Genomic DNA, 23,869 nt, shown 5'->3' with positions numbered 1-23,869 from the left:
CTTCAAGCTGTGTTGACGCAGCCAACCCCAGTCCTCTCCCTGGGATCCGACTGAAGCCAGAACCTCAGCTCCTAGCCCCTCCCTGTCCTGGCGGGGGAGCAGACAAGCCTCTTGGGCTGGTGAGTGCTGGTCGGCACTGATCCTCTGTGCGGGAATCTCTCCGCTTTGCCCTCCGCACCCTTGTTGCTGCGCTCTGCTCTCCTCTGTGGCTCTGAAGGTTTCCCCTTCCATCACCCGCAGTCTCCGCCCGTGAAGGGGCTTCCTGGTGTGTGGAAGCTTTTCCTCCTTCACAGCTCCCTCCCAGAAGTGCAGGTCCCATCCATATTCTTTTGTCTCTGTTTTTTCTTTTTTCTTTTGCCCTGCCCAGGTACGTGGGGAATTTCTTGCCTTTTGGGAAGTCTAAGGTCTTCTGCCAGCATTCAGTAGGTGTTCTGTAGGAGTTGTTCCACGTGTAGATGTATTTCTGATGTATCTGTGGGGAGGAAGGTGATCTCCACGTCTTACTCCTCTGCCATCTTGAAGGTCCCTCCCATCTTTACACTTTTAAAAGTGATTAACTAGATAATCAGAGACATGCAGGATACCATGGGATACACTGTGCTTAAGGTCTAAGTGACAGGAAGCTTGCACTGCAGCCTGGACTTGCTACACAACTTCTTTGATTTTTTGACACCCTGACTGAAGAAATTCTCATTTGAGCACTGGCTTCTAGGAATCAAATGGAAAGAGTCTAAAATGTACAGTAGCAGAGGAAGAGCCTTGGGAAGGCATTGCTTCTGAGACAGGAAGGAAGGGGGGAGAGTATAACCATTAAAAGAATGAAACAACCATTAAGAACAGGATTCGATAGAAACTGCTTAGAACTCACTAGGCTCCTGATACAAAAATTAACTGCAATAAAGGAAACCTCCAAGATGTAAGGAAAGCCCTGTAGAGTTTGCTAGAAGCATCAGGGCTGAGAGAGGAGACCCACAGAAGGACCAGCATGGGGGCTCCAGACGTCGTGGGAAAAGCCGTGGCCCGCCACAGAGAGCAGAGAAGTTCTGGTTTGGCGGGGCTGGAACTGGTCTGGGGTTTCTGGGCCAGCACAAGGCCACTGTCTGGAGTGCAGGTGGGGAAGCAGGGACCCAGCGTGTGTGTGGGTGGGGCTGGGGAGCTGGGGGCAGGGGGCTTCAGAGCATGCAGGCCATGCAGGGCTGCACAGGGGCTCTCGTTTCCAGGGGAGACGGAGGGTCATCAGGCCGTAGGCTCACGGAGGCGTCCTGCTCTGGGCCTGTGGCTTGGGCAGACCTCACACCCTAGGCCGAACCTCCACTACCTCCCCGCCCCCAAGCCAGCACTGGAAATTTCCAGGAACCCCTTCTTCCCTCCAGGGCTGAGAAAGTTTAATATCCTGCTCATTTTAAAGGAGATTAAAGGAATTCGTGTTTATCATAGAGCAGATATTGAAGGGTGAATTGGAGCCAGGAGGCAATGAATGGATTACTGGCACAAAGAGAGTCACATACCAGGAACCACGATGGGGATATCACTGGGCGAGAGATGGGAAGAGGATGGGGCTTGTGTTGGGAGGATTCCAGAAAGCAGGATTGGGTGCTCTAAAAAGCGAGGGCAATTCCGGAATCGGGCAGCTTTGCAACCTTCGTCTGGGAGGCAGGAAGAGTGAAACAGGACTAGAGCTATTATTTGAGAACCGAGCTGGGAGAAGGTGATGTTCAGCCATGGTTTTGGTGGCACGGCTCTTTTTTTTTTTTAATTTCCTCTATTAGTTTTCTACTGCTGCTGTAACAACTTACCACAAGTTTAGGGTAACGCCAGTTTATTATCTTATGGCTCTGGAGGCCGGACATCCAAAATTAGTATCACTGAGCTGATGCTCAGGTGCTGGCAGGGCTGGTTCCCCCCCGCACCCCAGGCGGTGAGGGGAGAATCTAGGTCCTTGCCTTTTTCAGCCTCTAGAGGGCGCCCGCATCCCGTGGCTCGTACCCCAGAGAGTCCGGGGTCCTTCACGGAGCCACGTCTTCAAGGCCCCCGAGCTGCTCTTGCCTTTCCTGCCGTGCCCTCACTCCACCTCCCCCTGTCCCCACAACCCCACCTGCCTCCCTCCTCCTCAGCACAAGGCAGGGGGGAGTGTGAGAGAGAGAGAAGGAAAAAGTCAGCCAGACTCTTCTTTCCTCGTAGCTCTCCTGCTTTCCTCTTTTAGTACAGAATTACCGCAGACGCGAGAGTTTGATCTTTGTGAACGTTAAAGCCTTCCTGTGTATCTTCAGCACTTGTCATATTTTCTATGTCAGTTGCTCCAAAAGATTTTCCTAACTGAACAAGTAATTTGTATTAGAATTATAGATCATTGCCCACTTAGATTCCTGTCCAACGTTTTTTCATTAATGACTTCATTAACGAATGAAGACTTGGCATGTTTGTGATATTTATAGATAAATCAAAACCAGGCAGAATCACTGATGACAGAATCAAGATTCAAAAACTTTTGAGTAGGCTGTTATTATGCTTCAAAACAAAAGAAGTAAATTTAGTACAAATAAATGTAAATTTTAGCTTTTGGTTCTAGTCACCAACTGCATTTATGAAGGAAAGAGAAGAGCTGAAAGTAACCCTATGGAGACAAACTAGGAACGTTATTTTACATGAGCTCAGTAAAGATAATACAAAATGTGCCCAAAAGCCAACTCTGTCCCGTCTGGGTCCCTAGAAACAGTTCAGGAAAAGAAGGGTGATTCTGTTGTGTGAATCAGGCCACCTCTGAGCACTGATTTCACCTGTGTCCGCTGCTGGAAGAGTTATCAGCACATTTTTATTGAGGAGCTGCTATGTGCTCAGCACTGTCCTAGGCCCAAAGATACAAGAAATCTAAAAGTCTAAGCAGAGAAATTTGATATTTTTTAAAAATTGGGTACAATATATCCATAAAATGGAATACCCATCATTCATTGCAAGGGATGATTTAGTAGTATGTGTATTGACACAGAAACAGTCTCCTATTACATTGTTAAGTAATGAAAAGTAAATGCAAATGCAAAACAATATGTGTAGTTGGCTTCCATCCAATTTTTGAAAAAAATCAAAAGAATAGACAAAAAATTAACATTAAATTTTTGTCTGCAAATCTATTATTTTCTCTATAATGAATATATATTCTTTGTATCCATTTTTAAGTTATTTAACAAAATAGATTAAATGAGAAGTATTTAGGGGGAGATCATCACTGAAGCATAGTAAGGTAGCTTACTAATGATTGATATATCGGCACTTTCCGGAAGCCTTTTGACAACAGGCAGTAGAAGTGGATGGAGGGACCGCAGCAGTTATGCATGTGTGCCACCAGATGGCGCCAAAGCAGCTAGTTAATATTTAGCAGCAGAAATAGTTGCCTTTGCTCCAGAGAAAATACAATAAAGTAGTAAAATGTTTAAGACTCTCTGGCCAGAATAAGTGTTTTGTTAACGATGCACTTGAAATTGTAGAAAGCTTTTCAAAATTATAGTCGAACACGCCGCTGAATGCTTTAATCATGTGTTTTGGACTTTTATCGCAGTGCTACCAGATACCCACGCACAAAAAAACTTACAGTACCCATTCTGCAGGTCAAAACTACCAAAATTCCTGAGACATGATGATTCTTTGACTGTTAACCTTGAGTAACAATAACCTCGAGGTTTCTAGTAAACAGTCTCAAAATTCCGGTGTAGGCGGTCATTAATAATTAGCCATCGTTCCTCAAAGTAACTCATTCTCCTCTTGACAAGTGAGTTTAGCTCCCTCCCCGCGCACTTCCAGCCACCCTCTCCTTCCCGGAAGCAGGTCTCCTTCCTGCAGCTTTGCCCATCTTGGCCCGTCAGGAGCCAAGACCCGGGAGTGGATCTAGTTTCTGGAGTCTGTGCTACTGCCTTCAGCAAGTAGCTTCCTGGTGCAGTTCCCACGGGAAGGCCCTGCCAGATAGGGATGCAGTGTTTCCTTCTGACCCACACCTTGCCTTATGCTCACCTGAGCAGGTATTAAACTCATTTCAGAAAAACGAAAGGTTACAAGAGAGGCTTTTCACATGTGGGTACACAGAAGCACAGAAAGTTCTAGGAGCTCACAGTTGGGGAAACACAACCACAATGTTTGGGTTGTAAAAATTCAGCTAAGGCAAGAAAAGCCACTTAGGGACACAAAGGACAAGAGAAGCTCTGTGATTCTGGGACACCACCACTTGCACTTTTACGTGGGAAGTGTAATCAGAAATGTGCATTGCTACAACAGGCATTACCTGTAAGCTAGTCCCATCTGCTTCATTTTTTCCTCCCTCTGCTACCAACTCAGCTCCACTCTGAAAAGACAGCTCTGCTAGAGCAAAGGTGTCTTTGTCCCCTCCAGGCTCTGATGTCCCTGCCCTGTGGCAGGAAGGAGAAATCACCCTCGTTTTGACAAGCAAGAAAACTATGAACCTGAATCTCAGCATTTGAATTACATATCCATATATATGAATATATTCATATTCATATTTGAACATATATGTATTCTGAAGATCAATATTTGTGTGCAAGTTGAGAGACCCAAACGGTGAAGAAAACAGTACAGTAAGACGATCCTAAAGAAAGTCCATCGCTATAGATGTAGCATTTTCTATCTCAGAGGTCGATACTAGGGATTGGATCAAGCAGGTTTCACTTTGTTAAAATGAGCAAGGATCTTAATCCAGCAGGTAAATTATCCACAGAAGATGTGCAGAAGCTGGAGAACAATTCGTAAAGGGTCTTCACTTACCAAAGCTCAATTTGTTTTCCAATAACCCCAGCAAAGGAAGGGATGGACTTCCCATTTTCTCAGGCTGGTATTTCAGAGTCAGCAGTGATGAAATAAGATCCAGAAACTGAGGTTCAAAGAATGATGTCATCCCCCCCGGGAGATCTGAGTCCGGTGCAGGATGGTGACGTTCTTCTAAACGTGTCTCTCTTTTTCTTCCTGCAGCTGGATCATTATCCTTCTGTGAGTTACCACCTGCCAAGTTCGTCTGACACTCTGTTCAATTCTCCCAAGTCGCTCTTTCTAGGAAAAGTTATAGGTAAGAATTGGGGGTAAATTGCTCACCTAATTTTCTGAAGCTACTAGTTCGCCTTTGAAATACATTGTGATTGGTGGTGGAGGCCTCTAAGTCAGTGATGGTGATGAAACCCATGTTCTGTGGTGTGTGACAGACTGAAACACGTATGAAGCCGAGTGTCTGCTCCTGGCTTCTTGATCTGGGATCTGTTCCTTTAAGAGCCACCCTGGCCCTTTTCTTTACTACACATTCGTGCTATCTAGATTACATAGAGATGTGATTGGCTAAGCATTTTAAAATGATTAATGTAAAGCCAATGAATTTTTTTTTCTAAGAGGACGTATATTGTGAACCCAAAGTGGAAATAGTCAGATGGTGGGTAATGTGCTGGCCAAGGAGGAGGTGAATTTGTGATCAGAATGTTATTAATCGTTAAAAGCACTCATTTTAAAAGATGGGGGTGGGAGGAGCTGGCAGATAATGAAGGGAACAGGGGACCCAACCTATAATAGTAAGTAACAATAAGACACTTATATAGGACTTTGTATGGGCCAAGCTCCATTTTAAGCACTTCAGATACATGAACTCATTTACTCTTCCTAGCAATTCCATGAGATAGTCAATGTGATCATCTCCATTTTACAGATGAAAAAACGGAGGCACCAAGAGGTTAAATAACAGACCCAAGGCCACCAATTTAAGTGGTGGAATCAAAACTTGGACCCGGGCAGTCAGATACCGGGGTCTCTGTTCCTGACTACTGTGCTGTAACCTCTGCGATGGTTGACTCAGGAATGAAAGAGGAAGGCAGAAGAAGGAGATTTGGGTAGCAGAGGTTGACCAGTTGAGGGATAAGGCCTACATCCCATGTCAGAGAGTGGCCAAGAGCGAAAAGTATTCCAGGACTTAGAACCAGGAAGACACCAGGCAAGACAGGGGGCAAACAGTTGTAGGTAAGGCCCCACGGGAAAGGGCGGCATCCTCACCACAAAGGCAGGAAGGAGGGGCAGTAGCTCAGTCGGTGGGGTGGAAGTGGAGAAGGAAAGAGCGCCCAGACTCACAGGTCACCTGCGGTTTTAGGCATTGTGCTAAAAGTCTTATGTGTGTAAATGTGACAACTTAATGTCACAACAATCCCATTAAGCAAGACCTATGATTATTACCCTCATTTTACAGAGGAGGAAACTAAAGCTGAGCATGGTCAGTATGCCAAAGTTACTCAGCTAGTATGTGGTAGAGTAGCGTTTTGAAGCTGCGTCTCTCTGATGAGAGTCCCTGGTTAAACGGATCAAAAGAACTTGTCATTAAGGGCCAAGGTCCAGAAGGAATGCAGCTGAGAGTCAAGTGATGCCATTATCATTTGTTTACACACGCCAGCATTTTAGTGGGACAGAGGCTTCAGCATCCACAGGGCATGGACCCGAGATGTTGCTGAGTGCCCAGATGCCGCCACGTGCATTCCACAGTGCACCGAAGAATAATTGGAAATTCTGAGTGTTCCTTCAGGGTTGTAATGATTCCATCAAAACAAACCCTACACTGTACACTGATATTCCTAAAGACACCGCACTATGATATTCCTAAAGTAACATCCACCGTGAACATACTTGAAACAATGGACTTTATTTCTTTAGTTTGACAGGAATGTTGGGTGATTGCCAGGTTCCCTCACTATGAGTAACACTCTCTTGTTCACCAGCATTTCACGTCAGGTGATTAAATTGGTTCTTCAGCAAAATTACAGTGTGCAATGAGGCGTGGACCCTCAGGATCATGAACAAATAACATTGTAAAGGCAAATCCTCTATGATAACTAAGTATCTACTGTGCTAGAAATCTGTGTCAAGCTAAAAGCATAACATGAACTTCAGATGTATGAATGTCACACCCAGAGTTTTCTGTTCACCAAAGGAAAATTTTGCTGTGCAGATAAGCTAACTGTGCATGTGATGAGGTACATAAATAAGCACAGATACCTGTAAGGACATCCGCAGTCCCGACATGGAGGTGGCCTCATGGCCTCATGCACCTGAGGGTAAGTCAAGGTGATGCTGCAGGTCCCACACGAGACTTGCTGAGACGGACTGTCGTCCACACCAGCCCCGGAGCTCTCTGCAGACGAAGGCAGTGTGTCTTAGCTCCGCTGTATCCTAACAAGGAGCAAGTGCTCCATAAACATTTGTTAAATTAATGAAGAGTAGAAGGGAAAAGGAACAAAAAGCATATCCTGCAGAATTAGAGGGTATGTGGATGATGATGCTAAGACAATAAATAAAAATCAGCACCGAAGTGAGATCTGCCATTCTCACACACCTTGCAATCTGGTTTTCCTAAAAGCAGGCGTCTGATAATAATGGAGTAGAAAGCATGTAGGCTTTGGAATCAGGCAAAGCTGGTGTCTTAGTCAGCTCAGACTAGGTGGCTTAAGCAACAGACGTTTATTTCTCACAGTTCTGAAAGCTGGGAAGTTCGAGATCAAGGTACCAGCAGATCGGGTGTCTGGTGAGGGCCCACTTCCTAGTTTGCAGACAGCCGTTTTCTCATTGTATCCTCACGTGACATGGAGAGAAGCAAGCTGTCTCCTGTTTCTTCTTAGAGGGGCACTAATCTCATTTGAGAGGGCTCCACCCTCATGATCTAATCCCAGATCCATCCCCTGATGTCATCACATTGGGGGTTAAGATTTCAACATATTAATTTGGGGAGACACAAATTACAGACACCTCAGTCTGTAGCAGCTGGTGGTGTTTGAATCCAGGCTCTGCCCCTTATCAGTGTTGAACCCTTGGGTACATTACTTGAACCTCGCAGGGCCTGGGTTCTCTCAGTTACAAAATGGGAACACAGTGCCTACTTGCAGGCTGTTAGCTTCCTGAAGTTGGAGTGTGTTTTCTTGTTTTCCTTTTAACTAATCTATTTGCATCAGCCAGATCAGTGCCTAGCGTATAGAAAGTGCTCAAAAAAATATTTGCGGAGTAAATGAACTACCTTTTTAGTATTAAGCTAATAACATCTTAGGGAGTAACCAATGTAATGCCTGGTAATAATTAAGAAAATAATTACCGTTTTTTGATGCTGGCTCTGTGCCAGTCGTTATGGTGTGTGTTCTAAGTACAGTGTTGCCTATAATTCTCACGACACTGCCCTGGACCACTGTTACCCTCACTGTACAGGGAACGGACCCAAGGCTCAGAAGGGTTGTTTTCTTAAAGCAGGTTTCCCAACAGCAGCAATACTGCAGTTTGGGGTCAGATACATCATCCTTTGTTGTAGTGGTTGACTTGTGCATTGTAGGGTGTTTAGCAGTGCCCCACCCCCGCCCTCTACCAACTGGATACAAGTAGCAACCCAAGTTGTGACAATCACAGCTGTCTCTAGGTGTTGCCAACTGTTCTCCCCAAGGGCAGATTCACCACCAACTGAGAACCACGGGCTTAATGTCCCTCCTAGTCATTGGTAGAGGTGGCATTTGAAACAGGTGTGTGACGCCAAGAGCTAGGCATTGCTTCCTGATGACACCCGCGTCTTTCGAAGGATGAAGAAGCAAGGAAGAGATCTGATACTCTGAAGATAAATTCTGTTAATACAGTCAAAGGAGTCACACATGAGGACCACAAAAGACACGTGGGTGTCTGGCGAGGCTGATTACTGGCCACCTCCTGCAGCCAATGTTCCTTAAGAGCTTGGTCATTTAGTAGGAGCAGGACTGATGAGAAGCCCTTTAAAATTTCCCTCTGAAACTGACATACACTTCAGTGAGAAACAACCAATATGCACTCACCAGCTCTGTACATATCCACCTGGAAAGACGGATTGAACTTCAAAAGGATATCTAGTATAAACCAGTAAGGTTTTGACAACCCCTAGCGATCCATGCCCCCAGGATGCTGGTTAGCTGAGTCGGCTGCTAATCAGAAACTGATCGCATAAAAGAAGGAAAAGGAGGTGGATCTAAATAAATAATAGGACTCCACATGGAGCTCTTTGATGAGCACTGCTTGAAAAAGGACACATAAAAAGAATGAAAGAAGGGCACCTAGTCAACGACAAGTGTGACTTCTAAAGGGGACAGAGGAAATATATTCTAGAAATAAAACGGTGATCACTGCCAACCAACATCGGAATTTTGGAATGAGTTGCCACGTTTCTGAATCCTCCAAGCCAAGAAGGAAGTCAGGGTCCCTAGCAGTGAGCAAAGCTTCACAAAGTAGAGATATCACCAGACCTAGTTATGTCCATCATTTACTAGCTGAGTGATGTCATAGACTTTATATGTCTGATTTTCAGCAACAGATTTAATCATCTTTCAAGGGAATCTTTAAGTCAATTGGAAGCCTGAAGCAGGTCTTCTGTATTACTCACGTTTTTCCAACATTTCTATCAATGCCTTGGATAAAGACACAAATAGGGGCTTCCCTGGTGGCGCAGTGGTTGAGAGGCCGCCTGCCGATGCAGGGGACACGGGTTCGTGCCCCGGTCCGGGAAGATCCCACATGCCGCGGAGCAGCTGGGCCCGTAAGCCATGGCCGCTGAGCCTGCGCGTCCGGAGCCTGTGTTCCACAGCGGGAGAGGCCACAACAGTGAGAGGCCCGCGTACCGCAAAAAAAAAAGACACAAATAGAATGTTTATTAAGTTTGCAAATGACACAAAGCTGAGAGGGATGGTTTAATAAGCTGGATGATAAAAAGCACTTCAAAAGCATCTTGACAGGCTAGAAAGATAGGATAAAAATAATAAGGTGGAATATAATGATATAAACTTAATTCCTGCACTTAGAGCAAAAGAAAAAAAAAGCACGTAAGTAGAAGATGGAAGACTCCTGGTATCACAGAAAAAGACTCAGGGTGTTGGTTTTATGGACAGTTTGATATGAGCCAACATTATGTGGTGACTGATTTTTTAAATAAATACAGTACTGAACTACCTTAGTAAGAGAACTGTGTCCATAGCAAGGAAGTACAGTCAGACCTCAGCTGGGATGTCATGGCCGATCCTAGGCACCTCATTGTAAGTTGTATATTAATCTTTTAAGAAGACCAGATAGACAAAGGACCCCTAAAGGAAAAATCAAAAGACCTGATGCTATTTATACCAATAAAAAGATATGATTTAAGAGAAGTGAAAGAATCCGTTTTCAGTATTTGACAACTGCTCCATGAAGGAAGGGTAAGGCTTTGTAGAGGCTTACTCAGTGGGACCAAAGTAGCCCAGTGAGAGGAAAATTTCCGTTTCCTATTAGAAAGAACTTCCTAATAGCTCAGCTATTCAAAAATGAGTGGCCACTATTTTGAGGTAGTGGACTTTCCAAGATTAAGAGTATTTAACAAAAGCTAAATGGAAATTTGTCCTGTACTTTGAGGAGTTTTCTGGATTGAGTGAGACCAGATTACATATAGCCTAAAAACCCTTGAAACCGTAAGATTATGATTTTTTTAAGTGAAAATTAAAGCTAGTATATTTTCCAAAATGTCATAAAGTTATAAACCATACTCATCAGTTCATTCAGTCCCATGTAATTAATTCCTGTTGATCCGGAATTAGAGTTTTGTCATTTGTTACCCAATTCAGTGGTATTACCTAAAGGCTATCAGAAACTTACATTTGTTTTTTTAAAAAAGTTCTTTTCATGAGTCTTCTTGAAAATCTTCATTTTGTAAAAACATCAGCCTAAAGTAACGATTGTCTGTAGAGGACAAAACTTAAAATAGCATGGTTAAAAATTGGAGTACAATGCAATTAGCAGGACACTTGGATATTTCTGTGGCTTATAACATTTTAGGATAATAACTAGAATTATGACTGATACCTTTATATCAGGACAGATGTTTTAAATAAATTTTTTTTAAAAGGTGGAAAATGCAATATTAAAGCGGAGAAGGTTCTCCTGTTCCGTGTGAGAACTAAAAGGATAATTATATTTAGGGTTCCTTGATGTCATGCACCATTATGGGTGTATGATAGACAAGAATTTAGAAGCATGTCAATATCTGCTGCTCGTCATGTCACTGTACGTTCTGCGTTATTAAACAGATAGCCTCTGTGTTCAGGATGGCAGTCCTCATTTTACTTTGCTTTTTAGAAAGTAAACTCTGAGCCCTCTTTTTATTTTTTTCAAAATAACTATTTGTGTTTGGGCCGTGCAGCATAGTAATACAAAATCCTAATAAAGTAGACCTGTAGGAAATACCTTACCTTAATTAATTGCCTATTAAGTAAAGGTATTAATTAATAACTTTTCTATAGGAAAAAGGTATTACTTCCTCTGTATGAGTTTGAGAAGCTGTACTTGGGAAGAAGTTGAATACTAACTCATGCAGAGTGATCATTGCTTTACTGACCAGAGCTATTTGTCAGTGGCAGCGTCTGGGGTGGTAGAATTAGAGGTGAATGCGGATTCGTCTGAATTTAATATAGTTTGTAAGTCATATGGGTCCCAGAGCTTTTTTCCAAACTATGACTATCAAAGCAACTGTGATAGAAGATAGACGTTTTGGGAGCCACTGTGTGATTTCCATTATAATCTAAAGCGTGAATCTTATGATCTGTTGTTAAGAAATCCTTATTCTAGGGTTTTCCAAAACTTTCCAGAACTTTGGCAAAGTCTCCTCACACAGCAGGAGATGACATACCACTGTGTTCATTCATGGGTGAGGTGGTGTACTCTGGTAGACATTACACTGCTCACTGAGTATTTCCAGCCAAAAAAGTGATGCGTAGAAAAGACATGTGCAGTTTCTGGGCTAGAACATTTAATTGCTGATGCAAGACCCTCCGGGGTCCTTCTGTCCCTTTGATAGGGTGATCGACAAACCTCAAGACAGTGGTTACTCCATCAAACTGGATCCCTCGGTGACCACAGTGTACAGAGAACCCTGTCAACTTATGACGAATCTATAGCATCAGAAAGGAAAAACCCTTTGCTTTCTTGAGCTACCAAGACTATAGGGCTATTTGTTACTGTGTCACAACCTAGCCCATCCTGACTGATACATAAGGATTGCAGTTAAGAACAGCCTTTGCGGTCACACACGTGGGTTTGCATTCTTACTCTGTCACTTACAAACAGTATGACTTTGGCAAGTTACTTAACATCTTGTGCATTCTGTTTCCTCGTGTATAAAACAGGAATAGTAAAGGTCCCTGCTTTACAGGATTCAACAAAATAACACATGTTTAACAGGTAGCATGGGGTCTGCCCCATAGTATGTGTGTAATAAACATTAGTTATTTTTATTAAGTCACAACTGAACAAGTATGTAGTCATCATTCGTCACGCGCCAGACATTGGAAATGTCATTGGAACACCAGTGGTGTCCAGGACAGGCACAGTTTCTTAAAGGGGCTTAGGTTCTAACTGGAAGAGAGCAGCAGAGGATGAAAAGGCAATTCGAAGGGGAAGGACGGGTGGCAGGATAAATGGAAGGTGGAAATACTGGGTTCTTTGGGAGCAAGAAGGAAGGGCACTTAACCCCGTCTGGGAAATGAGGGAAGGCACACCAGGGAAAGCGACATAGAAACTGAGATCGGAGTGCTAAGTTACAGTTATCCGGGCAAAGGTACGGGGAGGAGCGGAGGGCAGGGAGAGGAGGGATTTTTCAGTTCTCTGTTTTGTTCAGCAACCCACCGAACACTCTGCGGCTTCAACAATACTTTATTACTTCACACAATCCTGTGGCCTGGCTGGATGGCTCTTCTGTTTCACGTGGTCTCAGCTGGGGCCTAAGAATGACTGGATGGTCCACAGTGGCCTCAGTCACGTGGCGTCCCAGGAGTTTCACTGGGGCTGTCAGCCGGTGGGGGGGACCCCAGTTCTCCCCTCCAAGCCAACCGCCTACACCCGCTCCCACCCCACCACCCTGCCCCCACCCTGGGCTCTACCTCATGGCTGCCTGGGCTCCCTCCTTTCATGGTAGCTGGTCTCTTTGAAGGAGCATTGAAGAAGCAAAGGTGCAAGCTGGAGGTCTCTAAGACCCAGCCTGAGAGCTCACACACAATCTCTTTAGTAGCTGCTACTGGCCAGATCTGGGCTGCAGCCCAGATTCCAGGAAAGGGGAAGCTGACTCTGCCTCTTGATGGCTCAGTGACGAGCTCACACTGCAAAGGAGCACGTGGGCTGGGCGGTATTATGGCCAGCTTTGAAAACACAATGTGCTGTGAGGGAAATTTCAGGAACCACAGCCAGTTTCATTCAGAAGGGTTGAAATTAGGGTAAGAAGCAGCAGGTGATCAAAATGCAGCAGCCGTAAGCTGGGTTCATATCAAAACAGGCTTTATAAGGAGGGACCAAATGTCCTGCTTTGCCCAGTTGCCTCATTCCAGGACAAGTGTGTATCGTTAGCAATGCCCACATTCACTCTAAAAATGTGGCCCAGTGTGTTGATGAAGTGTACAGTCACCTATCATGTTTCGGGTTCTCCCAGGAGGAGCTCTTGCGGTCAGAGGTCCAGCCCCTGTTCCAGGAGAAAAGCCCCTTGGTGGAGTAGTGGCAAGGGGATGAGGACGTGAATACCAGCTTATTTGAGAAAGGACCCCAGGAAATACTAGTAGGGCAGTGGAGAAATGGAACAGGGAAAGGAATGGACCATTATCGGGCCCCTCACGTTGCGGGCAAGCAGAGCTCAGAACCGTGGGGGACTGCGGGAGACAGCGCAGAACAGGTGGAAGCCAGGCCTCGCCCCTCATCCGCACCTGGTCTGGCTCAGGGCTGCTGCCAGGAGCAGTAACTCCCAGCAGTTCTGGCTCGTCCTGCATCCCTACCCTGCACGCTCCGCAGACCAGAGAAAGTGCAGAGCTCAGGGGATGGCTGTCAGCCGTCTTTAGAATCCGAGGTGAAGGCAGAGACGTCGCCATATTACTGGATTCCATCCCAAGTCATGCTAAGGTTTTAATGTTGTCTTGGGGGCCAAAGGGGGTCACGGAAGGACTTTTTTTTTAATCAGGAGAATAACCTGATCAGGTCGACATTTTAGAAAGATAACACCATCTGCAGAGTGGAAAATACGTAACAGGAAGTGAGTGAGAGGCTGCAGGGAGACCAAATTGGAGGTTGCTATGGTTATAACAGAGTTGCACATTGTCACGCATGAAACAACTTGCATGTGCAAAGAAAATGCAGTGTCTTCATTTGTCTGTGGTGAGCTGACGTTACTTCTAGGGTAGCAAGGGCAGGTACACGGTGTCCAGCCTGGCTGACAGCTGAGTCTGACTTGCCGTTTCAGCAGTGCCTTCTGTCGTGCTCTGTCCCTCCGGAACGAAGATGCTTAGTCTCTCAAGTGGCCCTCCCTGTCCCCTGCTTCCTTCTGTACACGTGTGTGTAGGTGTGTGGAACATAGAAGGGGGTGGGCAGCGAGATGTTGTAGCTTAAATGTTCTTTTTAGCATCATCACAGGGAGGGACCCAGATCATTGCTGGTCCTTCCTTGAGTTTGCAAGATCTGCCATCTGCTGGCCTCCAGCCCGGTGTCCTGTGTCCACCTGGTCCCTGCGTGCTTGTCTGGCCTTGGATGCTAAGATCTGAGGTTGATGAACTTCGAGTCCCTCCTTGACTGAGGCAATGCTCCCAGAGAGCATCTGCTATCACTCCCTTTGCTGCTTCTGTCCCTCACTGGAGGGGACAGAGCCCCGAGTCTCTGTCATGTCCTCCCCGCTCCCCATGGCAGCCTCCCCACAGCAGCCCTGTGGTGGAGTCATGGGCTTCCTCTCAGGGTTTACTCCTCACAAGGGAAGGGCTGGAGAGCCAGAGACACATCTGCTCACTCTTCTCCCCTCTCTTGACGAGGCCAGGTTGCCCCAGGGTGGTGCAGAGCCCCCTACGTGGCAGGCTCCTCCCAGAGCCCCGCGTGGGGAAGCTGGGCAGGAGCTCTCAGCCTCAGGCCTCTCCTCACCCTCTGTAAGTACTGCCTGCTCTCCGGGCGAAGCTCAGCTCTTCTCTCTCCCTCTGGGTCTCTTTTCTCATAGTCTTCTTGGGCTTAAAAATAAAGCCTTGCTTTTACCTATTCTACCAGGTAGTGCCAGATGACGAACAGTTCCAACAGTCGCTCCTCCTCACTGACCTGCAGGTCAGCTAAGAGTTGAGGGCTCTGTGATACACCTGTCGTCTTCCTCCCGGGGCTGTAGGGTTACACGGGCGTATTCATCTCAAGCCAGTGGCAGAGACACAGACAGCAGCCCAGTCGGGTGAGCACTTTTCAAGCTTTTGGTCTTGCCACTCCCACTAGCATGCCATTGTCCGAATTAAGCCATTTGACCAAATCCAGAGTCAAGAAGAGAAAGAAACTCTTGCTTCTTCAGTCAGAGAAACAGCAAGTGACGGGGAGGGAGAAAGGGCTGGGGGAGGGGGCATGGATGCAATCTACCATGCTCCCTGTCACCAAATTCTCCTGCGACTAAGAAATAGCTTCGTGTCTTCCCCATGTTGGCTGGAAGGGTAGGTACTGTCTCTGTGTCACAGAAGAACACTGTGACCTGCTTTGCTTAGTCCTTCATGGCTTAAAAGCTATGAGTAGGGCTTCCCTGGTGGCGCAGTGGTTGAGAGTCCGCCTGCCGATGCAGGGGACATGGGTTCGTGCCCGGGTCCGGGAAGATCCCACATGCCGCGTAGCGGCTGGGCCCGTGTGCCATGGCCGCTGAGCCTGCGCGTCGGAGCCTGTGCTCCGCAACGGGAGAGGCCACAGCAGTGAGAGGCCCGCGTACCGCAAAAAAAAAAAAAAAAAATTTATGGGTAAAGGAATTTGGGGAAATTCACTCAAAAGTATATTGAACCCTTACATATGCCAAGCGATAGCAATGAAACAATGAATAAAACAGAAAAAGCCCTTGCCTTTATGATGCATGTGTTCCAGTGGGCATGAACAAAGGCTGAGAAAATAATTGTGTAATATGACGTTAGCTAGCGGTAAATGCTGTGAAGAAAAATAAAGGAGGATTCGGGGAAGTCCTCTCGGAGAAGGTAGGAGGAGGTGGCGTTTAAGCAGAGGCCTAAATGAAGTGAGGGCAGCAGCGTGTGCACAGCGGGAGGGGAAGTGTCCCAGGAAGCGTGGAGGGCGATGCCCAGGCTGGGAGGCTGAGGTGGAGGCATGTGCTCGGCTTGTTCAAGGAATAGCAAGAAAGCTGGGGTAGCTAGACCACGATGATGACAGGACAGAAAGACGAAGGTAGAGCCTTAGCCAGCAGCTAGACAGCAGCTTGAAGACCATTGTGGAGGTGAGGTGGGAAGAAGCAGGTGGCTTGGATCCGACTGAGCTGTTAGGAGCATCATTCCAGCTGCTGGGTGCTGTGCTAACTAGCGCAGGGGTGGATGGGAAAGGGCAGGAGGAGAGCAGCAAAGTTCCAGCTGTAGAGCCCCGGTGAGAGACGGCGCAAAACAGTTTGTCTTGCGCCAAAACAGTTACCATGGCAGCAGTGGAGAAGCATTTGGAAAAGGAATATGTTGAAGGAAGAGCCCACAGTATTTGGTGATAGATTGGGTGGTAGGTGAAAAAAAGATAAAAGACGGCTCCCCAAGATTTTGGCCTGGGTAACTGGGTACATGGTGGTACTATTTACTGAGAATGGCATTGGGTGAGAAGTGGTTTGGGAACCAGGGGATGAAAAGTAAGACTTCTGTTCTGGACACGTTGCAGAGTATTCCGTGGATGCATGGTCCCATGACACATGTCAGAAACTGAACATTACCTGTAGTAACCCTCCCTCCTCCCACCTCTGCCTGCACTCCTCCTGCAGGCAGATGGTGTCTTGGGTTGACTTGGACCCGGTCATTACTCAGAAAGGCAAAAGAGAAAAGAATGCAGCTCCACTGGAAAATAATACAAGCAGTGTCTCCATGCCATGGAGTACTGCTCAGTAAAGAAAGGAGCAAACTATTGAGACACAAAACCACTTGGATAGATCTCCAGGGAGTTATTCTGAGGGAAAATCCAATCCCGAAAGGTTGCACACCTACTGATTCCATTTACATGACATTTTTGAAGTGACAGAATTTTAGAAATAGAGGACAGATTAGCGGTTGCCGACAGTTGGCGACGGGTGCGAGGGAGGGGTAAAGAGAGGCCAGAGGGGCTGTGGATATAAAAGGGCAACACGAGGGATTCTTACAGTCGGATTTGTTCAATATCTGACTGTGGTGGTGAATAGACAGCCTGCACAGGTGATCCACTTATATAGAATTAAATACACACATACACACACACACGTACAAAGTCTGAGCACCATCAGTGAATTGTATCCATCTCAGTATCCTGATTGTGACATTCTACAATAGTTTTGCAAAATGTTTCCTTTGAGGAAAACTGGGCAAAATGTACAAGGTATTCAACAGTTACCTCAATACCAATTTCCATTTTAAAGAAGTGATCGAGGTAAAAGAGGATCTAATCCACACTGTTCTCTGGAGTTGTTTATTCATGGCGTGGTGTTTAGTAAGTGTCCACGAGGAGCTGGTGCCTGAGACGCTGCAGAAGGTTGATGGGCAAGGAGGAGGGACGTGCAGTGATCACACCATCATCTCCTGTTCATGCCCGACTTTCCTGCCTTCGCCAGCAGAGATTGGGAAATGCACGGGAATTAAATATTTATCTACAGCTTAGAATCCGGTAGTTCTTTTAGAGGTGTGATTGACGGGAATGATTAACAGAATGCATTTCTTTAAATGGAGACAGAGGAAAATGTGGTGGATTGAACTGTCTGCTGCTCCTTTAGAGAGAATCCCTGAGAGCAGGTCGTCGCCCTGTGATTCCCCTCTGCCTCCTGCGTTGAATGCGGCAAAATTGATGAATGAACAAATGGCAAATAGTTAATTGAAATTTCTTCTCAGTTGCCTTCGACTTTTATTACAATGATTAAAGAAGCAGTAAAACGCTGATGAGAAAGCTTATTTAAGTGGTAGGCAAGAAATAATATTAAAACTGAAGAGATGCAATTATATCTAATTTTTCACGTCCTAAAGAACATTTAACATAGTCTTAATGTCCAAAATCTTCTCAAGGCTGAGGGAGGCCTTCTGTTTAGATGGAATTTGTCCCGTGAGTTAGCTTGGCATTCTTTTTTAATTGCATTAATAACTTTCATTCTTAGAAATCCATTGGGTTTTTTTTTTCATCATCATTACCTTCATAGAATCATAGAAGTGTCTAGGATATAATGTACTTAAACCTCATCATATCACAGCTGAGGAAAACGATGCTCACAGAGATTAAATGACTGGGCCAAGATCTCATATGGCAGGTTCGTTCAATATCCTTTCCAAAATAACACACTCTCGGCGGCATGATCATCTTCCCTTGTCACCCAAATGTGTCTTTAACAAATACAATTGATAATGACAGCAGCATAATCAAAAGACACACTCTCAACATCCAGATAAGACAGCTGCAAAAGCAAATCTTTTAATAAAGTTTAGGCTGGAAGTGGAGATTTCGAAGAGTAAAGGCTAGGAACGCAGGCTCCGGCGTCAGACACCTGGGATCAGCTGTCCTATCTGCTAAAGGAGCTACAGCAGGTTCCCTGCATATCTGAGCTTCGGTTTTCTTAATGATAAACTGTGGGTAATAGCAGTACTGATGTCACATGCTTTGCTATGAAGATTAAAAATGGTATGATGAATGTAAAGCACTATCGCAGCGCTTGCTACATAGTAAGTGCTCAGTACATCTTAGGCAGTGTTACTACATCTAGTCTTTGACTTTTAATTAATAAAAAATAAAGGGAAGTCTGACCTCAATACCAAGTCACTCATAAAAACAAGGAATTAAATGAGCACTGAAAACTTTGGGAAATGTTCAATTGAAGACCAATTGGTACCATCACATCTCCACCTTTCTTTTACAAAATTAAATTATTTTTCATTAACAAAAACAAACCAAAAAAGGCATTTATTATTGAAATTCAGTGAGAGAACATAAGTTCTGTTTTTATGACATTTTTAGTATTTGGTTAAACCAGATTGTCAAAAGCAGGGAATCTATTTTTGTCCCAATTCTTCAGCTCACCTGTTTTTGACATACAGTGTATATTTGCATACCCAATTATTTCTGAATAAGCAAACACTCTGAAAGCCAAAATTCTTCTATTATAATATTCAGAAGTATTCCAGAAGACACAGAAAATTTAACTTCTTATATTCACGTGGTCAGTCGTCATTATTCATAGATTTCATATTTGCAAATTCACCTACTTGTTAAGATCTACTAGTGGTGCTTTTGTGGTCATTTGCAGAGATGTGCAGAGCAGCAAAAAATTTGTCACCAACGCCCACATTCCAGCTGAGGGGGACAAGGCAACGCTGCCGTCTCGTTTCAGCTCTCACACTGTGAACAACTGTCATTTTCGTGGTCTGTTTAGTGCCACGTCCTTTTGCATTTGGGGGCTTTTTATTAGTGATTTCCCTGTTCAGAATGGCCCCAAATGAAGTACTGAAGTGCCGTCTGTTGTTCTTAAGTGCAAGAAGGCTTTGTGCTTCACAGACAAAATATGTGGATTAAATAAGCCTCATTCAAGCATGAGTTACAGTGCTTTTGGCCGTGAGTTTAATGTTAGTGAATCAACAACATATGTCAAATAAGGTGTCTTTAAATAGAAACACACATAAAACAAGGTTAGGTATTGATTGGTTGATGAAATGCTGTGACCAGAGGCTCGCAGGAACCTTGCCCTGTATTTCCCCTGAGAGCAACGGTTTGGTATTTGCTAATTCGGTGTTTGCACTTACTATAGAAAACATAAATACTGTGAATATTAAGAATCGACTGTATTATATTCAACCCCCATCACATAACTGTGATGATACATTATATTTGCAGGGCACGTTGCAGTTTTAAAAGCCCATCATAACTATTATCACATATGATACCCATGGAGGTTAAGATGAGAGTCATCATTGCTCAACGGAACAGAGTAACAGGTCCAGCTGAGGTTACCTGGTAGAACTGGATCTTTTCCTCCTGGTCTGTGACATCTCACGATGCTTCACGCAGCACAAAGATTAACTGCCACTGAGCAGTGCTTTATCTTACGACCCAGGGAAGGAGAACATGGTGTATTCTGGGGAAAGGAGTCTGAGCTATGAAGATTGCTTGCATAATCTTATTCATGAGCTAGAATTTAAACGCTGGAGACCTTGAAGATTAGCACATTGGGATGGAAAGAAATCAGGCTATGCTTCATTTGAATACACTGAAGGACAAAATAGAAAAACAGAATGAAGGGTGGACAGAAGAAGCAGATTTAGCCAAATACGTTTGTGCTTTAGAGAATCCCCCAGCAGCCTTATGGCCACGTTTGGGAAGGCTGACCTCCCTGCAGACTTTTCTATCGTAGTTGAAGAAAGCACAGAGAAGCCATAGAAATACAAATATTTGCTTGGAAGAGTTATTCATCTCTTAAAAATTGGAAGGATGTGAATAATCCTGCTGTTTAAAAGAGCATTAAATGTTCACAACAGATATTTCATGTGACCATTATGTTTGCTGCCAGCAAGCATGGCTACATTTTAATTGTGACACCTCCATGCTCTGGAAATAAGACAGATAGACTATGGTCTAAGTTTTTTTCTGCTTTTAAATGTAGCTATTAAAAACAAAGTTTACTTATGTAAGGAAGCTAATCTTCTCAAAGAAACTTTCAATGATTTTTAATTTGTAATTCACACTACTTTTCCCAGGTAAATTTATTCTCAAGCTATAATTCCATCTTAAATGTCCAGGAGGAATTAGCATTTGAAGTATGAGCTCAGAGGATAAAGCAAAGTCCTGGATCAGGAAGAAGGCACTCTTCCATTTTTCTTTGTCACTAGCGTCAACTTTATTTAACAGATTGCCCTTCAGTCTCGGCTACAGTACCTAGACAGATACAGGGAGGAGCAATGTCTGCTGAGCTTACTAATTCACCTTGCAGGTGGGTTCCTACTCAAACCCCCACTTGATAGATGAGGAGAGAGGCACAGAGAATTTAAGTGACATGTGCCAGGTCATATAGCAAGTAAGTGGTGGGGCCGGGACTTCAGGGTGAGTCTTTCTGTGCTGGCTTGTCTGTTTACTGTCTGTGCTTGTTTTATGAATGAGAAAGGCCCTGGGAGATAGACATAATGTATTTATTTGACAGTTCAAATAGCGGATCGTGTCAATCCCTGATAACTTTCTGCTCTCCTCTCTCCTTCCCCTTCCCCTCCATCTCCCAGGGCTGATCTAGTGTCCTCATCATTTGCAGCCAGCAGAGGTCTCCAGGCTGTCTGGCACCCTGATATAGAGACACACACACAGACGGGCCTGACTTCAAATTTCTAGTTAACATGGGAGGTGCAATAGAAGGCAGAGAGGAAAGAAAATTCAATCAATGAGAACAGGCTCAACACAGACCATATGCATAAATTAATTTTTGTGGGACTAATTATTAAGCATATTCTAAAACATTACGTTTTTATTGATTTTTCTTACTACGAGTTATAGGAATCAAAGCCTAAAACAAGTAAACACGTTTAGTGCTTCTTTTAATAGGTTATTTAATTTTAATGAATTAATATCAAATTAATGGCAATATCAGGTACAAATGGAGTCATGTTATTAATTTAAAACAAAGTGACCTAGTCTTGCAAATGACTTACTATCGTGTGGCTTAATAGTTTGAAAGTTTGATTTTACTGACTTTTTTAAAAATGTAATTAATTGACTTTATTATTTAAAGCAATTTTAGGTCTACATAAAAATTAAAGGGAAAGAACAGAAAGTCCCATATACCTGCTCACCCTTCCCCACATGCGTACATAGTTTCCCCCGTTATTAACGTCTTGCTACACCATAATTATCGTTGGTGTTATATACTTGCCACAGCCTAGCAGGTTTCTTATAATGATGACAAAATGTTGATACAGTATTATTAACTGAAGTCCATAGTTTACATTAGGCTTCACTTTTTGTGTTGTACAGTCTACAGATTTTGATAAGTGTGTAGTGAATGACTAGTCTCCACCATTGCAGTATCATTAGGATAGTTTAGTCTAAAAATCCCTTGTGTTCCATCTATACTTTCCTCCTCACCCCCTACCCCCAGCAGCCACTGATCTTTTTACTGTCTCCATAGTTTTGCCTTTTCCAGAATGTCATGTAATTGGAATCCTAACCTTTTCAGATGGACTTCTTTTACTTAGCAATAGACATTTAAAGATTCTCCATGTCTTTTCGTGTCTTGATAGCTCATTCCTTTTTATCGCTGGATAATACTGCAGCCTTATTTTGCTGAGGGAAAAAATATCAAGAAGCTAAATTTGAATAGTCATTATAGGAAAAAGGTAGAAATCAATAAAGAAAAACAGCTGTTCAGCTTTGCTCATAATTATACGAGCTTCACAGCTCTGCCTGGTTACCATCAGTGGCAAGCTGCATGCCACCAATTAAGTGATTCCACTTCACGCCGTGTGCTGTGTGGGGCCTCCTTTGCCTGACTCACGTTTATAATCATCTTAATCCTAAAGCGACTGTTTTTAACAAATATACATATATCCTCTTTAAGATAATGTAATTCTATTAAATTAAGTTAAGAGGGAAATTTCACACTAAAAATTAAATTGGTTTTGCATATTCTGTGGCTCTGTTCTGGTTATGTTTCTTAATAGTCCTTATCTATTTTTGAAAAGTGTTGCAGTCGTTTCTGTGCTACATTTCCCAAAAAGTCAATCAGAGCCTGTTCATCTGAGGTATCTGCAAAACCTTTCCACAAAAATTGAACACTTTTGTGGTTCAGAGAAATGACTCATTAAGCCACAATTCAATTAAATTTAGCAGATATTTCTTGTACAACCACTATATGCTTGCAGTTGGCATAGGGACCTGTTTTTAAACTTCCTGTTCATTTTATTTTGACTTTTTGATAAGAGCAGATTAAAATACCTTCTTCTGCAATAAAAGAAGGAAAAAAGCCCTACTGTGTATATTGAAAGGAGAGCTGAACGGAGAGTGAGGGGATCTCTCTCCTGTGCCTGTCTCCCTTTGATTGTCTATATCCCCCAAAGCTGCAGCATTTTCCATACCAGGTGCCCTAATAGGACTCTATCAGCTCAGTACTTCCAAAAAACTCAGCTGTCCCCAAGTTCCTGGAAGGTCACTGTGCCCTCCAGAGCTGCACTTAAATAGCCATCATGGGGTGTGGAGGAGAGACAACAAATCTCTCCTGGGAAAAGGCTGAGGGGGCTAAAGAGTGGGGAGAAGCGGGTGGATGCTGGCCCAGACTTGTGCTTTCAGGAGCAGAGCTACTCTGCTCTCTGCATGCAAGGTGACCTGCATGAAAAGACTACATGTCACTATGACATGTACCAGGTACAGTCCTTGCGAGGGTTTGTGTTTTCTTTTTTTTTTTACTTGAGGTATATTTGATTTATAATATGCCAATCTCTGCTGTACAGCAAAGTGCCTCAGTTATACACATATAGACATTCTTTTTTAATATATTCTTTTCCATTATGATTTATCCCAGCAGATTGGCTACAGTTCCCTGTGCTACAGAGTAGGACCTTGTTGTTTATCCCTTGTACATGTAATAGTTGAGATCAGACTTGCGGTTGCCAAGGGTGATGGGGGTAGAGAGAGGGATGGACTGTGAGGGTGTTTATACAGATTCCTACCCCCGGGGGTGAAATAACAAAGACTTGAAGCTGTCCCCTACGTGGGTACAGCCAATACATACCAATTTATGGTTATTTTCACCCACCCTCATTCACCCAGCTCATAAAACTCTGATGCATGTTAGATTCCCCTCGCTTCCAGTCATTCTTGGAAGCAAAAGGATGAGTTAAACACACACACACACACACACACACACACACACACACACACACACACA

At 44.2% G+C, this 23,869-nt stretch overlaps 1 protein-coding gene across 2 annotated transcripts in view; it reads left to right on the top strand.

Annotated features, from left to right (window-relative positions):
• Positions 1-23,869, top strand: part of CNTNAP2 (contactin associated protein 2) — a 2,044,831-nt gene that overhangs the window by 1,911,784 nt on the left and 109,178 nt on the right. For both annotated transcript variants that reach the window (XM_027101624.1, XM_027101625.1), the window contains one exon: positions 4,972-5,065. In XM_027101624.1, the coding sequence (XP_026957425.1) occupies positions 4,972-5,065 (94 nt within the window). The remainder of the gene's footprint in view (positions 1-4,971; positions 5,066-23,869) is intronic.

The sequence above is a fragment of the Aethalodelphis obliquidens genome, unplaced genomic scaffold (assembly GCF_003676395.1).
Source record: "Aethalodelphis obliquidens isolate GAN/ISIS:26980383/991018 unplaced genomic scaffold, ASM367639v1 scaffold5, whole genome shotgun sequence".
Classification (NCBI taxonomy): Eukaryota; Metazoa; Chordata; class Mammalia; order Artiodactyla; family Delphinidae; genus Aethalodelphis; species Aethalodelphis obliquidens.
The sequence above is the reverse complement of the archived record's forward strand: the minus strand, read 5'-3'. Positions and strand labels throughout refer to the sequence as shown.